Raw genomic sequence first — 16,313 nt, forward strand, 5'->3', positions numbered from 1 at the left:
TGAATTGGAAACCAGCCCGCACAACCGCCGACACCCCTCCCCTCCCACCCGCAGAGTGTGCAATAAATAAATAATGCTCTAGAAGTCATGCATATGAACAACATGCGTCGGCACTATACTGCAGTAATGGCCAGGAGCTGCTGGGTCAATATGGTCGGCTAATATTTTCCAACACTGGCGATACAGGCCACGCAGAGCCGCAATCACTGCGCACAAGGCCGAGAAGGGAAGCGACGATTCCTATAAACAGTCTCTGCTCTCCAGAAAAACGCTTCTCCTGCTGCCTTGATTCTCTCGATTATCCACAAGCCCTGAGATTTTAATGAGAATGGATATTGCATTTAGTGTAATTACTGTAACAAGGAGTGCGCACCATACGCAGTGAACACTCGAGCCAATAATAATAGTAATTCCGGGGCCTGTCTGCGCAATTTGGTTAAATAGAGGGGAAAATAAGGCGCATTTAATGGATGTAGTGAGTCCTTAACGGCGGTGTCCGTGCAGAAAGTGAAAGCAGCGGGACCTGTTTTCCTCCGAGTGTCCACAGAGTGAGTGACAAGCGGACGGATTAAACAGGCAACATTAACGTGTTCAAAGTATTAAGACGCACAGAAACTTCAGCCTGCATTCGCTGCGTCCACTGGCTAGATGACAATGCTGGGTAGTTTTGCGCGCGTCTTTACGCGCAAAAAAAAAGAAAAAAAATTCCTGGATTAAAATACTGCAGCAGTTTTCTCACAATATTACAATATATAATACATAAGAGTAGGAGCAAAAAAAAACTGAGCGTAAAAGTCGAAACCAAAACGTAAAACAATGTGCCTGCTGAAGGTTTGCATGCATTCCTCGTTTTTAAAAGCACCAAAGTCTATTTGTCTGACTGTAATAAGAAAAAAAAGTAACCCAAACAAACAGGCCCCGAGGCACTAATTCACACCAAGCGCCCCCTCGCCATATTCTCCGGGGTGCGCGCTTAGAGGAGGCTAAATAAAATCAAAGTATTTTAATAACATTTAAATCCAAACACGCGCTGTTATTTGTTCAGTAAAAATAAAAATAAAAGATGGCTAAAACTGCAACAAAAAACATCTGAAAAATTAATTTCTTGAAGCTGGATATTTTTTAAAAAATGATGCAAGACTTGATGCAAAACTTCAAATGACACCGAGGTCACAGGGAGATTATTCCCCCCCAAAACTTCCTGAAACAAGTTCACTAACGGCTATTGGTTATTGAGAATGAGCAGATTATCAGCACCTTTTTTTTTCTTTTTTTGCTCCATTCTTGCAGGCTTCTTGTCCTGATCCTGCTGCACTGATCGCTCACGCTGAGAAATTCAGGTTTATTGTCTCGCTGTGCTCCCAGGGAACAGCTGCTAAGCTAAGGCCACATTCCCAGTATACCCAGTCTCATCCCCCCAAAAAAAAAAACATTCATCCCCACCACCAATCAGCTGCTGCGCATCCATATGCATATGTGCTGGTAAACATAAATATAAAAGCAGTGGAAGCTGACCTCCAGTCGGGTGATCACGGGTTCTGTATCTTCCCATTTAGAGACCATATGCTGCTGTTACAAATTATTTACCTTCATCCATCTGTGGCAAAAAATTACATCAGCTTGGGAAATACTGTCGCGTAAATGTGGGTCAATATGTGCAGGCGAGTTTTGTTTTTGTTTTTTTTTTTGAATAAAATTTTTAAAGAGTATAATTTTGCATATTAATTGAGAGAAATTATGAGGAAATTATCTTATTTTTTGGTTTCTTGTGTGGAAGTTTTTTTTAATGAAATTTGGACTCATGTTTCAATAGAAGCGTCTACAAATCAATTAGTATCATTACTTCTTTATTCATTCAGTTCTTCTCCATCTAATAAACTTTATAAGTTTATTTGCTAATGTAAGTGTATTTGTACAAAAGACAAACAAACAAACAATCAGACATGAGCAGTCCTCGCTGTGGCCCCGCACACAAAGTTCTGTATTTGGGCCTATATTAAATACCTCCTTTACTTCTGTAAAATGTCTTTAAATGTGTCTTTTTTTGAAGGGATGGGGGGGACAGAGAAGGAAAAAAAACGTCCTGCAATGTGGGTTCCGATGCAGTTACTCACATCACGTGTTCAACCAGCTTTTTTTTTTCTGGTCATCGTCTTATTTTTTGCGCGTTTTTATCGCGGGTGCGGCGTGCCGGGCATCGGGTTGGATAGGGGGTTTAGTGCCGGCTGCCCCCCCGGCCCAAGGCCATGAATGAGCACCCTGGGGACTAGAGGTCTCTGGAGGCTGGGGTGCGGCGTGGAAGGAGTCCGGTACATACTGCTGTACATGGCTGCGGCGGCCGCGGCTGCCGTCGTGCTGTCCACGGTGCCCAGCAGACTCGGGTGGTAGAAGTAGGGCGACGGGAACATTCTCTGTAAGGCCGAGTAGTTTCCTGCTTCAGCCAGCAGCTCTAATCCCACCGCCGTTTGCCTCTTCCACTTCGTCCTGCAACATCGGATCAAAATACAACAGATGAATTATTTAATCATCTCATCTCTCCTGCTAATTCCCCAAACGGCCCCTTTCATTGGTATGCAGAGGCCTAATTATAACAGGCACGAATATATGCTTAAGGTTTAATTAGGGGGGGAAAGGAAAAAAGAGGGAAGGAAATATGTTTCAGTCCAAACTTCTTCCAGCTGTACTGTTCTGACACCTGTGCAAATATATTCCCTTTAATTAATAAATCAGCTTTGATTTTAAAGGGTCACTGGCACAAAGAAAAGGATGATTTTAGAAGATCTATTTGATAAAATCAGAAACATTTTAGCAGAAAATGTGCAACATATATAGTAAAGGTAGAATATTTTATCGTACTTCCAACAAAATAAATGAAAAGCACCGATTTATTAACGGGTTACATGTAATTCAGGCCTCAAAAAGCTATAAATCAAGAAGCTGAAATTTTTTTTTTAGACATTTCAAAAAAAGCCATTTTTGACACAATTTTGACATATTAAGAATTTACCATAATGTCAGCTTCACGTGTCTACAGTCATTTAGAAAAGATATTTTTATTTTTTCCCTCAAGCTAAAACTTAGTCTTAAAATAATTAGTCAGTTGAATTACACGTCTTGCAGTGGTTACGCATGGATTAGAAATGGGAAGGAAAAGTGGTGCCCAAATATAAATATAAATTTGCTAAATGTGAATTAAAGTGTACAGAAAAATATAATAATTCAAGAAGAAAATTAATTTAGATGAATGTGACAAAAAGTGAGGTTCATTTATTTATTAGTGTAATCTTTATAATTCTTACATCTCCCAGTGTGCTTCCAGGTAATATCCTGTATTTTTTTTTCTTGCATTACCAAGAATAAAAAGGCCAGTTTCCAAATTACGCACTTAATATTATTATTATTATTTTACCTACCGTCTGTTTTGGTACCAGGTCTTGACTTGTGTGTCTGTGAGGTTGAGAGCCGCTGCCAGGTCCATGCGGTCCTGCACGCTGAGGTATTTTTGTCGCTCAAAGCTCCTCTCCAGCTGGTTGAGCTGGTGGTCGGTAAAGGCTGTCCGTGCTTTGCGAGGTTTTTTCGTGCGCACCGGTGGACTGTCTCTGCTACTGGAGATTTCCCGGTCACCCTCTTCTTTAGTCCCTGAGCGCAAAGCAAAGGCGGGTGAGTTGTGGTTCAAACCATCAAGGCCTTACAAGTCCTCACACGGCATCGACAAAAATATAGAAATTCCCTTTCAAATATTGTGAGAAATAACAAGCACACGGCAGTTAAAGTGATCAAACTTTGCCCCAAAACTTGTACAATGTGCGCCAACATGTGTGGCAAAGAAAAAGCAATAATAAAAAAACTTGTGGTGTATTTGTCATTTGAAGTTTTTTTTCTGTCTCTCTCTTTCAGAAAACGAGAAATCAATATATCAATCCATCTCTATTTGTAGCTGTGTTTCAGTGCGCCATGATCCCCCCTCTAGGAAGAACAATAATCTCTCTAATTGACCCACTAGGGAGGCCCCTCGCGCGGGGAAAATCACCAGGCTTACATCTGTTTTCACATCTATTAGACTAATAAAGGAGGCTGGAACTAAGACAAAGAATCACACAACTATTATTATTATTATTATTATTATTATTATTATTATTATTATTATTATTATTATTATTATTATGTTAATTAGGAAGTTTTTGCTCAGCTCCCATCTATCTGCTTTTTCTGGCTATTTCCAACACCGACATTTCCAAACCAGCAGCCTACAATGGTGCCTATCTTTCTCTCAGGCAAACAACAGCTGATGCTCTTACCGTTGCATTTCATTTCACTCTGAATGTCGTCTCTTTTGTCCAACTTGCTCCTGTTTTCGTCTTGTTCCAACTTGGGCCTGAAGCCGTCCGCAGCCGTGGCACTTTCTGGTTTTGGCGTGTGATGCGGTGAGGATACACTGGTGCTGTAAGGTGCGCAGGCTGCCAGCGGTTTACTGTCGCCTAAAATGTCTTTGATTAGAAACGAGGAGGTGGCAGTCCTCGGGGCGCAGCCGGCCCCGGCGAGCGGCTGTTGCTGCTGCGCCTGCTGCTGAGGCGACAGCGGCAAACTCTGCGGCTGGTTGTGGTGATGGTGGTGATGCTGAAGGCTGTCCTGGACCAGATGCGCATCGGCGCCGTGCTCCATGGTGACCGAGATGGGGGACGAGGGGGCCGTTCCCACAGTGTCTATCTCCGAGCATGGCGACGGGGTTGCCTGGCTCCTGAAATCCGCTGTCCTGCTGTCGCCGAGGCGGAAATCTCCGTTCATGAGCACGGGGTTGCCAGAGTTAGAAGCGCCGGATAAAATAGTGTCTATCCCAAAACTCGACCCGCTGGATCCTTCCATATTAAGAAAGGAGGGATGAAGTCTTCATAACAACAGTGAGCTGCTTCTCCTCCGGTGCAAATCACAAGAAAGTCAGCAAAAATAAGAAAATTAACTCGGGAGCTAAAGAGAGAGGGGAGGAAAAAAATTAAAAAGAGTTGAGGAATAAACCCAGGAAAGAAACAAAATCCTCGTTTACAGGCGGCTGAGGCAGCCTATGGTCCAGGGTGTTACATTCAGTGAAAACGCGGAAAAGCAAAGTGTGGGTAGTCCACGTCCCTTTTTGTGTTATATTGAACTTTGTGTTAAAAGTTGAGGCGTATAGAGAGATATACATAGGGCTGACTCCTCGACATCAGGCTCCCCCTTTTTGCTGCTAATCGCTCCAGTGTTGCTCTACAATGACTTCCTATACTGACGTCACGGCCCACGGCGAGGGGGAATTAATATTTTCTCCTTTATAATAAACACTCGACGCCTTTTTCTCTCTCTCCCTCCCTCCCTCCCCCTCGCCTCCTCACCCACCCACCCAACCCTTCCTTCCCCGCGCCGCCATTGGCTCGCATCCCCGACCGGCTCCGGCACCTTCACCCAATCAGGGAGTTGTTTCTTTATCCAGACGCTTCAAGCCAACCATTGCATTGAGTTTTAGTGCAGCTCTTTAAAAAAAAAAAAAAAAAAGGAAGAAAAAAAAAAGGAAAAACACATGCATGTGCTTTAACGCCAAGCTGGAAACATTTTTATATGAATTTCTGGCTGCGAGAGAAAAAGATGTAGGATTTTATTTTTTTTTAAGTTAAATATAATTTAGAGCTGGTACAATGTAAACTATAAAAAGAAGAAATCCTCCGTGGCTGCAGGATGGTAGGAGAAATCTTTTTTTAAATTGTTTTTTCTTTTGCTTGGTAAAGTTGTGCCTAAAAGGCGCGCCATATATACAATAATATCTTTTGCTTTTAGTCACGTGTAAGGGGGAAAAAGTGACTTTTTTCAAGGCTGATTCTGAATTTTAAATATTAAATCTGGAATCCGGGCCATGATGGCCCGCTGATACCCGGCTGCCATCTGATCTGTCTTTATGGATATATTCTGAGGTCGACATATTTAGGAGCGGGGAGGAGTAGCGGTGACTGTCATGACAGCGCATCTTGTTAATAACCATGTCATCCTAATTAGTAAAGTAATTATGAGGTGCTAATGAGCGTTCAAAGGTAGTAGAAATTCAGCACTTTCTTCCCCTCCCGACGTGGATGCGAGGGACGTGGAGATGTGGAGGGAAGCGGGCTGACAGAGCGTCTGCAGAGGAGGCTGGAAGGTGCGTCTGTCTCCGGATGATGCCACTTCTCAGAGGTAGGTGAACGGAGCTGCACAGGCTCTTTTCTTTTTGCTGCACATGTGCGATTTCTCTCAGATGGATTTTTTTTTTGTCCCTCCACAGACAACGCAGCCTTATCCCGGAATTTGTGGATGGATCACCGAACACCTCCTGCTATTATTCTTATTTTCATTATTATTATTTTTGTTCTCCTTTAGCAGGTTTTGCAGGAAAACAAACGGAGCTGATGATGATTTTTCGTGTGAGGCGGATTGATGAAGATTTAATGTAGCTCAAAAATCCGGATTTGTAGGTTTGTTCTTGATTTATTTTATTTGAAATACAACAATCTGCGAATTTTATCGATTAACATTTTTTATTTCTTTTTATTAAATCGGGTTTTGCCTTCACCAATCCTGCATATATCTCTTTCAAGTATTTTCATTTGTTACAAAATAACCTGTATGATTGTTTTTGCTTCTTTTAATCGGTCAGTTGCACTAGAAGTTAAAGATATTTTATTTTTATAACTAATTGAAATAGTTTTTTATTATCAGCAGGTCATTTTTAAAAATAATTTTATATATTTTGGCACGTTTTCCATTAAAAAATTCATTAAATCATTTAATTTTAAAAAATCATTTTCCCAAAGTTTTTAAACCAAAGTAATAACACTCTTTAATTTCATTTAAATGTATTTAAATTAACTGTGAGATCGAGCAGAGCGGCAGGGAGGTGGAATGAGGTTTAAGTCGTCTCTCGGTAGGTGTGTGTCCTCCTGGCGCATCAGATGCAGGCAGAGTTTGAGCACAAGGCGGCGACAAAGCGAGGCCACAGTCTGCTGGAGTGAAGTTCATAAGCACAACTGAGGCCTCCGCTGCCCTTCCTGAAGCCGAGCTGCTTCACATTTCAGCACAACATAATTTCAAATAATCATCCAAACTCTGCGACCGTCACAGGAGCTGGTTTTACGCGCATCGCAGCGCATGGAGCCACAAAAAAAAAAGACTCCACACCGTTTCCTCCACAACGACGCGGAGCCAATTAGAATATCCAGTCCAAGCTGTAATCAGGCCTTTCCCCCCCTAAACCTTATTCCCTACAAATCGCTCAGATCAGATCAAAGCGATGCTTAAACACGTCAGTCAATGTGTGCAGAGGCGCACGGGCTGCTCATCAGCTGAAAACAGGAACAATCAATCAATTATTAGGTTTTTTAAGGCGCCGCGGGAGCAAATTGAAAGCTACCAGTTAGGGTATCGTGTTATTGGCCTCAGCTGATGGTCGATGATGGGACGGTGTAACAGTGGCTGGCACCATATTGATTCTCTGGCGGCTTTGCGTGTAAGCTGTCACTTCACCGCTGGCGACCTTTAGGTTGCACAGTTGCGGCGTTTACAGAGGGACACCCCCGCATTTAGACTGTCAGTCACCGCTGAGGGGGGAGGGAGGGAGGGAGGGTGAGGCAGAGATGGGGGAGGAGGGTGCAGGGAGGGAGAGCCGGACACCCTCAGAGGGACGCACGAGTTTTAAACGGCATGTGGGAAAAGTTGTTTTTTTATTTATTTTTTTTTATTTATTAGTCAAAAAGTCAGTTTCTGCACAATTAAATTAAACTCACCGGTAGTTTGTTGCCTCATTATGATCGCAGACATTTATTTATTTATTTGTATATTTTTTTTAAATTTCCACCAGCAAAGTCATGAAAAGCAGGATCCAATCGGGACAGAGGAAGAGGGCTTTGAAATTATGCATGTACAGAAATGAAAGTTTATAGAATTTAAAAGCCTCCAAATTTTTTTTAAAAAAAAGTCAAATGTTATGGTTTCTCTATTAAATGATATCAAAATCATTTAGAATGATTTTAAATTCCAGGAAACAGTCAAAAGTTTGGCTGGCTTATAATGAAATACCTATTTACCATCATCATTCCTGCTGCTAAATAAAACAATTCCAGTCACATCTACTAACTCGAGCATTTAAAATAATGCAAACTGAAGCTGCACGACTCAGTGGATAAATCAGACATTTTGTGGAATTATGCTTGTAAAAGCCCACAATTTTAGATTCACATTTTAGCATAAATTGAATTATGATTTCCCTGTAAATATTTAAAATTAGAATCAATCAGTGCGTGAAAATGTCTCCAGTGTCAGCATCTGACCCTCGACCATCAAAGTCGCCCTTGACAGATGGTCGAGGGGGGAATTACATTGATTAAAAGCTGCAAAAGGACAAGCTGTCTAAGGGTATGTATGAAGTCAGGGACTCAGAGTGACTAATCAAACCTGTATCACCCACAATGTCATTTCTGCTCTCTGGTCAGCGTTTAAACCACAGGAAATACTTCAATTAAACAAATAAAAAACAGTTGTTAGTTTTCTCAGCGCCCCAGGAGGATTAAGAATTGTGCACTAATATAAAAATCTAAATTCCTAGAACAGAGTTGTTGCCCATCAGCCTGCTGGAGTGATGACTTACTTCAAGTCCAGAAAAAAAAAAATATGTGAAAATGAAGCTCTTGTGAAGATGGTTTTATCACCTTGGTACACTTAGGCCTTCTGTGTTTTGAGGAATCTGCAGCAAATAACACACAATCATTTTATGTGTGTGTGTGTGTGTGTGTGTGTGTGTGTGTGTGTGGTCAGGGGAAGCGAGAATGTGAGATTTTGAGGAAAACTGGTGGAAACAGGAAGATAATATATAAGTTCACAGTGAAGTGAAACGCCTTCGTTGCTGCCTGAGAATCACAGTCACTTGCTGTTTCCTGATTATGCCTTTTTTTCCCTTTCTTTCTTTTTTTATTAGTGACAACACCTTGCATCTTTTTGGGTTTCGGTTCAGAATGTGGCTTAAGTTTTCTACAACCCTTAAAATAACATTTCCCCACATCCATGCATTTCTATTTCCAGTATTGTTGTTAAATGCACCAGACACTTTGGGAGTGCATTTGAATTTGACTCAGATTTCCTCTTTTGTCAAATATGTCGCTGCAACTGTGGCAACAGTTTGCTCAACTCTGACCTTACAGCAAGCTGCTCTATATAAAGGATTAAAGTTTACACCAGTTGGCAAGAAGCTAAACATAGCTTTTGACGTCTTGATATGACGAGTCTGAAGACAAAAGCGGACACATTATATGAGCTTCATTTGCTGTGCACATAAAGCTATGTGCTTAAATAAAAATCTGTGATTCCTGTCCCAATTTTAATCATTAATAGCATTTTACAAGACTTCAATCCCCAGTTAGCATGAACAACCTGCAAAACAAACACTTGTAATCACATAGCTGTGATCATTTCTAGTGTTTATTAATGTATTTATTGTCTTAGCTATTTCATGACAACAGTGAATGTCATGTGATATAAAACTCTTGATATATACACAAACAAATCATTCAGCCAAAACTAACTACATAGATTTTTTGCCGCATTTTCAGCCACATCTGATGGCTTCAGCAGATCTACAATCAACTATATTAAAAAATCAATTAATTAAGAGTTAGACATTCATAGGCTTACAGCTCTGTTAATAACTGAGATGCCACAACTAATACATTAAGAAACTCTTAAAAACAGTCTTCTGAAAGCTTACAACTACTTTTGCTCTCTTCAGCACTGTTTGAGTTCTGCTTATGAACGCTAAATGGGAGCTGGAGGGGTTAAAATGAAGTGTTTTAATTAGTTTCTGGACTTGCCCACTATTGATTTAACTTGACCTGGATACTGTTTTTGCCAATTTACAAGTTCAGACCCAACGACGTGCCGAACACGTGACTGTTTGCCTTGGTAAACGGATGAGTTATTAATGACACATCTGTCTGTTGTGGATGTTAAGACACTTACTCCACCAGTTACTCTCTTTTATAACTATATTAGTGGTACCATTACACATGCAGGACAACGTGTTCCTCCTCTGGCAAATATTTTTCATTTCGGTGCAGTGGGAAAAGGCTAAGATAAGATGATACGATGATGGGAATCAAATTTCAATGCAAAATTACATCTTGGGAGCTCTGGAATTAAAGGTTGCAGCGTGAGAGTGGTCTGACATTTAAGATAGACATACTGTATATTATTTCAACCTCTACACGTCATGCAGTAATGAAACATGTGACATTCAAGTTCAAATCTGAAGTGCAGGTTCGTATTATTCTGTGCCATGCAATTCAAAATATGATACAACAGGAAGGAGAGTAAAATCTACCTTTATTCACCAGGGGTTAGCACGCTGGACATTAACATTTCTGGCCTGCTATGAGACTAAAATATGCTAAAAATATGCATTATGTGTATTAAAGTGTATTTTTTTAAAAGCGATTTGCTTCTAATATTCAAGGGACGAAATGTCACCGCAAAGTGTTAGTTTTTCTTTTTTTTCCCTCTTGTCTGAGGTAGAGGATCAGAAATGCTCAGGGAGTGGAGAACACATTGATTTGAGTGTGTTCCAAACACAGACTGGCCCTGACAAGGTTGTTATAACAGTCGGAGGGGTCTATACAATCACTTAATTACCAAAGCTGTCAGTCAAAGAGGGTCGCTGCTGGCTCCATCCATGGCTGCGAGCGGCGTTCCACTAGCAGCCTCCCTGAGTGATTGATCCATGCTGATGGCATCGCAAAAATAATTACAAGTCGTCTTCTGATGTGTGATTCCATACCACATTCACGCTTCACGAAGGTAATCGGGGGGATCAGGAGGGGTCAGTGCCATTTCCTATTACCTGAAGTCCAAGCAAAAGGGTAAAACAATGCAAACAGAGTGAGGCGGGGAGAAAAGACAGAGGAGGAGGGTGGGGGTGGAGGTGGGGAGGACGACAGGGGTGGTCGATAGACGTCACGAATAGCTGAGGAAGCTCGTGTGCGCTTTGTCAAACTGTGTCATGTGATTTTTTTTTTCCTCCCCTGAGCCAAAAACAGCACATACTGTAACAGATTGATGGTGTCCAACATGGGGTAAAGGAAATTCAGAACAATCACTGGGTCATTACGTTGATTGGCATCACAATTGTCAAGCTGTTCGAGGCTAAATAGGGGGGCGGGGGCTTCTCATTCACAAGAGTCTGCTCTCATCTGATAGCAACATTTGGTGTCTGAAGTCACCTAAAAAAACAGTTGAAGAGTTTGGTTACGTAGCTGTGCAGGCACCTCGACAGAACGCTCCGGGGAGAAAAACATGACGCCTGATAACACTCCCATCAACACAAACCCTGATAAGAGTTCACGAAAGCTGTGGAAATCTGCATCTTTAAAGCATTTTGTCCATTTCATCTGGAAAATTATTTGGATTTTTTTTTTTTTTTAAATCCGGCGTTCCACACACTAAAGATAAGATAAAGATAAAGATAAGATAAAGTTCTTTATTTCTCCCCACTCCAGGGGAAATTTACATTGTTACAGCAGTTTTATTTACAATATATACAAGGGTGGCAAAATTTTTAACAGAAAAAATAAAAATAAAAATAAAGTTTAAAAGTGCAAAGATGTGCAGTGCAAGAATGTCTGTGCAAATTTTATGGTTTGGGGTGGTAATGATATAGTCCAGTTTATGTTAACATCAGCCAGTGATGCTGATGTTGTAAAGTCTTATAGCAGATGGGATGAAGGACCTGCGATAGCGCTCTTTCTTGCAGGGTGGATGTCTAAAGTCTAAAAGCAACCTGCAATTTTTCTCATTGAAAGTGTACAAATATGAAATCCACTTTACATTAGTACACAAATCATATTGAAACTTTCTACACAAACTCAACTTTGTCCCGCCTAATTTTGTTCATTATTATTTTTGATCAGTGTCAATCCACATTTTCCCCTCACAGATATTGAGAATGAAGTATTAGTGGTTCCATGGCAACTGACAGGCAAAAAGCGCCCAAATTCACAAGTGGAATATGTTTCAGAGGCACTTTGTGGAGACATTCATATTCATGGTGAAAGCATTAGCCGTCATTAACCGTCTCCCTGGTGTTGACACAGAAGTGCAGCATAAGGAGGACTGGCAAAGACATGGTGCATTTGTGCCATGCATTACCCATCCTTCAATTCCTGACAACACTCACTCGGTTCACCGTGAACAAAAAAAAAGATGAAGACATGCAGAGAACACAAACAACACAATGTAAATCGGGAATCAAGCGAGTAAACAATGTACATATGGTATCTGCACCTGAAGGGACCATCCCATTCTCCTTGTGTTGCTGTGAGCAGGCAAAGTGGAGGCATGATGTCACTAATGAAACCTGCAAAATGCGGCAGTGAATAATGAAACACAACACTGCATTTTGCAACAGAAAGAATAAAAGGTGAGATCATCAGCAAGCAAGGGAGGAAAGAGTGAAAGAAAGCAAGCAATGATTAAATGATCAAAAGCTGGCAGAGCGAGTCTCTGTGTCACTGCAAGGCACACTCATCTACCCACAAGTGAAAGTTAGGTTTCAAGCACAGTGTAATTATAGCTGGGGATGTCAGTTTGACATTAATGCAGCCAGCAGAAATTCTCTAATTGGCCTCAGAGGAGAAAGTGAACCAGAAAATATATTAACATTTTAAAAAAGCATATTTTGCCTAATCCTTTCACTTTCCAACAATATTTGAAGACCAAAATGCCCCAGGCATGAGAATTTAAATGAGCAATTTTGTTTTTGAAGGAAACGGCCAATGAGACAGAAAATAGACTAAAGGGAAATCATTAGTGTATGAGAGATCCTGACAGGCTCGCCTTGCTGACTGGCTGGCCTGTCACTAGGAGTCTGTGTTCTTCAGCTCCACGCTATGAGCTAAGCTGATAACATGAAAAGACCCATAAACGTGCAGCCAGAAGTCAAAGCCTATTATCTAGAAATTCAAATGCGGGGGTAAGGATGAGGAAAAAAAACTGGGAGGGGGAGGCATAGCTCTCTCTGTCTCCTGTAGGCGAAAACTGGCCAGATCGAGAGATCTTGTAATAGGCCCTGTTATCCGACACAAACGTGTGGCAGCGCCGCTGCCAGAAAATATTGCGGCAAATCATAACATCACTCAAAACGGGGGAAAAGAAAAGCAGAAAGAACATGGATGGCAACAAACTGCTTAAAGTTAGAGACAGATGCAATGTCACATGTGCCCAGGCTGATGTGATATGACCGTATCAGAGAAACACAGCTAAGTGCAGTCAGGAGACGTTAGCCCAGTCCCCCGGTGATGAAGCAGCTGAGGCAAGCATCGCCCCTGGCGTGGGACTGCAGGGCAAACTGCTCAGGCTGGAGAGCCTTGCCCTTTTGAAACAAAACAGAGAGGAATGGCCAGGGGAAGCTAGCCGGCCTCAGCAAAAGGGGCCAGGTTTATTTCCTCCAGCAATGAAGAGAAAAAAGAATGATTGAGAAGACAGAGGAAAGTGAGAACAACAACAGATCTCAGAGCCTGCGTCTCTTTTTGTGCGACAACAAAGGGCATATGATGTTCCAGCCTTCTTTACAGCTGGTTGGTCAGAGGTTTCTTCTGGCACCTCAGCATCTCCTGCTTTATTCTGCTCACAATCATACAACTACTGCTTGCCAAGGTATAGGGATTTCACTTTTTTTCTATTAGGCTGTTACCCTGAACACAGCAATTTAATCAGGCCCTTTGATAAACATTTGACACAAAGCAGTGGGCTTCTGTCTCTGCTGCCTACAGCCCAGGGCAAGAGATTGAGACTGACAAATTTTCATCCACAATTTTCTCTATTTTAACTCCACCTGTCAAACAGTATGCCAGTCAGTGTGACACAAAGATGGGGGAAATCAAAGCCGCTCTCATCTTAAAGGAACACAGACGTGCAGAGGGCTACAAGTTTAGTGGGGATTACAACGGCACACAGACAATGAACAGATGCAGATCAGGTACCAAAAATTGAATTTTCTTTAGGCACATATTATGTATTATAAATGAAGACAAACAGTGACATAATGCTAATCACCAATCAACATCTAGCTCAGAATTGTACTCACGAGCAGCACAAAATAGAAGCACAATCATCTCCTTGAGCAAAATGTCAAAATCATGGCAAACTCCTCCCTGTCGGAGATACCTACTCAGCTATCAGCCCAAATCCTCCCCTTTCTCAACAGTCATTTGCAACAAACATCTAACTAGAGGAAACTACAAACTACAAAACCATTTGACCCTGAAGCACAGAGTATGGAGCAGCCCTTTCTCACCCACTGGAAGCAGGCTCAGGTCACCAGGGTCAACACCTTCTTTACTGAGCCTACAGCAGGATGGAAGCCTCAGACTCATGGAAACGTCAGGGGACTGAACATGGCCTGAGAGCTTTGTGGACCGGCAGCAACGCTCCCCAGAGACTGTGGAGGGAATGTGTGTTACAATAACGCTACACACGCAGCAAATCTAAATGCAAAATGTGATTATCTATTCATTAACTCCCATAATTGAGGTGAACAGCACTAGTTACCAGACTGTCATAGCTCTTATTTGCCCCTCTGGTACCAGCCTGAGATGTAACACGCACACAAAAAAATATCACATACAGCATTCCAGAGGCATCAATGCTGAGAATAAATGATATGACCTCTGGCTATAGTATGGCCTTCAAATCTAAATCCCTACCTGACCAGCAAGAATCATCCTCCTTTATTCATTCCTCCAGCATACCAAACACATTCTGCACTGAATCACATCTCCATGAATCTTTTGATTCCTTTCAATCAGTTTCAAGGACTGTAAACAATGGGGCCCGCGAATATGATAGGGAAGTAAATCTACCTCAGCTCAATTAAGGAGCTGCCCTGCAGCCTCCCGCGGCCCTGAGAGATAGGAGCTATAATTAGAAGAGGGCAGTAAACTTGCAGACATTATTGATGATCCGCTCCTGACACCTCCCTCGTGTTAGCATTAGCATTTTCCCTGAGCTGGGGCTCATGTCAAGAGAGGCTGGTCTCTCAGAGTCCATGTCAGCAGGGGGGCTATATATGAGCTACACAGCGAGGCCACATTATGGCTGCAGAGAGGGAGAGAGAGGGAGAGAGAGGGAGAGAGAGGGAGAGAGAGGGAGAGACACCCAGCTCTCCTTCAGACCCCTCTTGGTACTCGTCCACCTGATGGGAACACGGAGACTTGGCTGTTCTCCCCCTCATCAATACAGCAGGGCTCTTTGTCAGTAATTTGCAATAAGTGTCCGCGCCACATCTTAAGGGACCTGGAAATCATTACTGGCTGAGGCCCTACTCTGCTACTAATTGGATGCGTTGGGCCTTATCAACTGAGGATTTTCCGAGACCTTTGACAGATACCAATTCGAAAATCATTGTTCAGTTGTCAATTTAAGAGACCGTTAAAAGAGCTTATTTTAATTTTAATTGGAACTTCCTCTTGCCTTCACAGTGAGCTGCAAGGATTAAAAATGAGCTCAGGGCATGTGTGCACGTATGAGTGTGTGAGTGTGTGTGTGTGTGTGTGCGTTCATACTCCCCTAGAAAAAGAGGGAAACTATGCAGGTTAAATTGACGGGTAACAGTTCTGACCAGCGTACGAATGAAGACAGCATGCATGCACATTTAGTTTACAAGAATCTCACAGCTTTCCTGGGACTTCATCATCAACATCAAATAAGTCGGAATCTCTGCTGCAAAGCTCCCAATTAAGCAAAAACCGCATCCGCTTAAGATGTTTGTTGCACGAGTGTGCCGGGACCATCATCGATCACCCCCAGTAAACTGACCGGCTGATAGTGCTGCCCTAACATATTTATGCGTTGCACTCTCTCAATGACCCTGAACTGAAACACTCTCTTGGCTTTAATAAGGCCTGGGAAGGCTCAGCCCTGACTAGATATGCAGCTGTGCGGGGGGAATGGCTGCGAATGCTGGCAGATGCGGCAAAAAAGCTAATATGCGTAAACGGGCGTAGGGCTAGGATGAGCCCTTCATGGTGACATGGCCACCCAGGAGCAGAGGGCGCAGGGCTGAGGGCGAGGCGGTGAGGCCTGGCAACGAATGGGAACAGAATTATTTTGACACCACTGATAATTTAAGATGCCAGTGATCCCTTATAAAATCATGGTGACTTTATCTGAGTGAAGTCAAATACGTAAAACTGCAAAATGGAGCAAAGCTCCATTAGCAGCTACATGAAAGCGTGTAACATTTAGCCAAAAAAATAAATAAAAAAACACAGCAAACCATG

The 16,313-nt window shown here is 42.2% G+C and overlaps 1 protein-coding gene across 3 annotated transcripts; it reads right to left on the minus strand.

Annotated features, from left to right (window-relative positions):
- Positions 1-1,830: 1,830 nt before the first annotated feature.
- barhl2 (BarH-like homeobox 2) lies at positions 1,831-5,265 on the minus strand. Of its 3 annotated transcripts, none has more exons than XM_035952706.2 (3): positions 4,299-5,265; positions 3,414-3,627; positions 1,831-2,484 (listed from the first exon to the last, which is right to left on the minus strand). In XM_035952706.2, exons 1-3 carry the CDS (start codon positions 4,861-4,863, stop codon positions 2,172-2,174), a joined length of 1,092 nt encoding a protein of 363 aa, XP_035808599.1. In that variant the 5' UTR covers positions 4,864-5,265; the 3' UTR covers positions 1,831-2,171. The 3 variants fall into 3 exon arrangements, with proteins under 3 accessions (XP_035808599.1, XP_023135790.1, XP_023135789.1); XM_023280022.3 differs by having other exon boundaries at positions 3,414-3,630; XM_023280021.3 differs by having other exon boundaries at positions 3,414-3,639; positions 4,299-5,264.
- Between the last annotated feature and the right edge of the window lie 11,048 nt (positions 5,266-16,313).

The sequence above is a fragment of the Amphiprion ocellaris genome, chromosome 2, assembly GCF_022539595.1.
Source record: "Amphiprion ocellaris isolate individual 3 ecotype Okinawa chromosome 2, ASM2253959v1, whole genome shotgun sequence".
Classification (NCBI taxonomy): Eukaryota; Metazoa; Chordata; class Actinopteri; family Pomacentridae; genus Amphiprion; species Amphiprion ocellaris.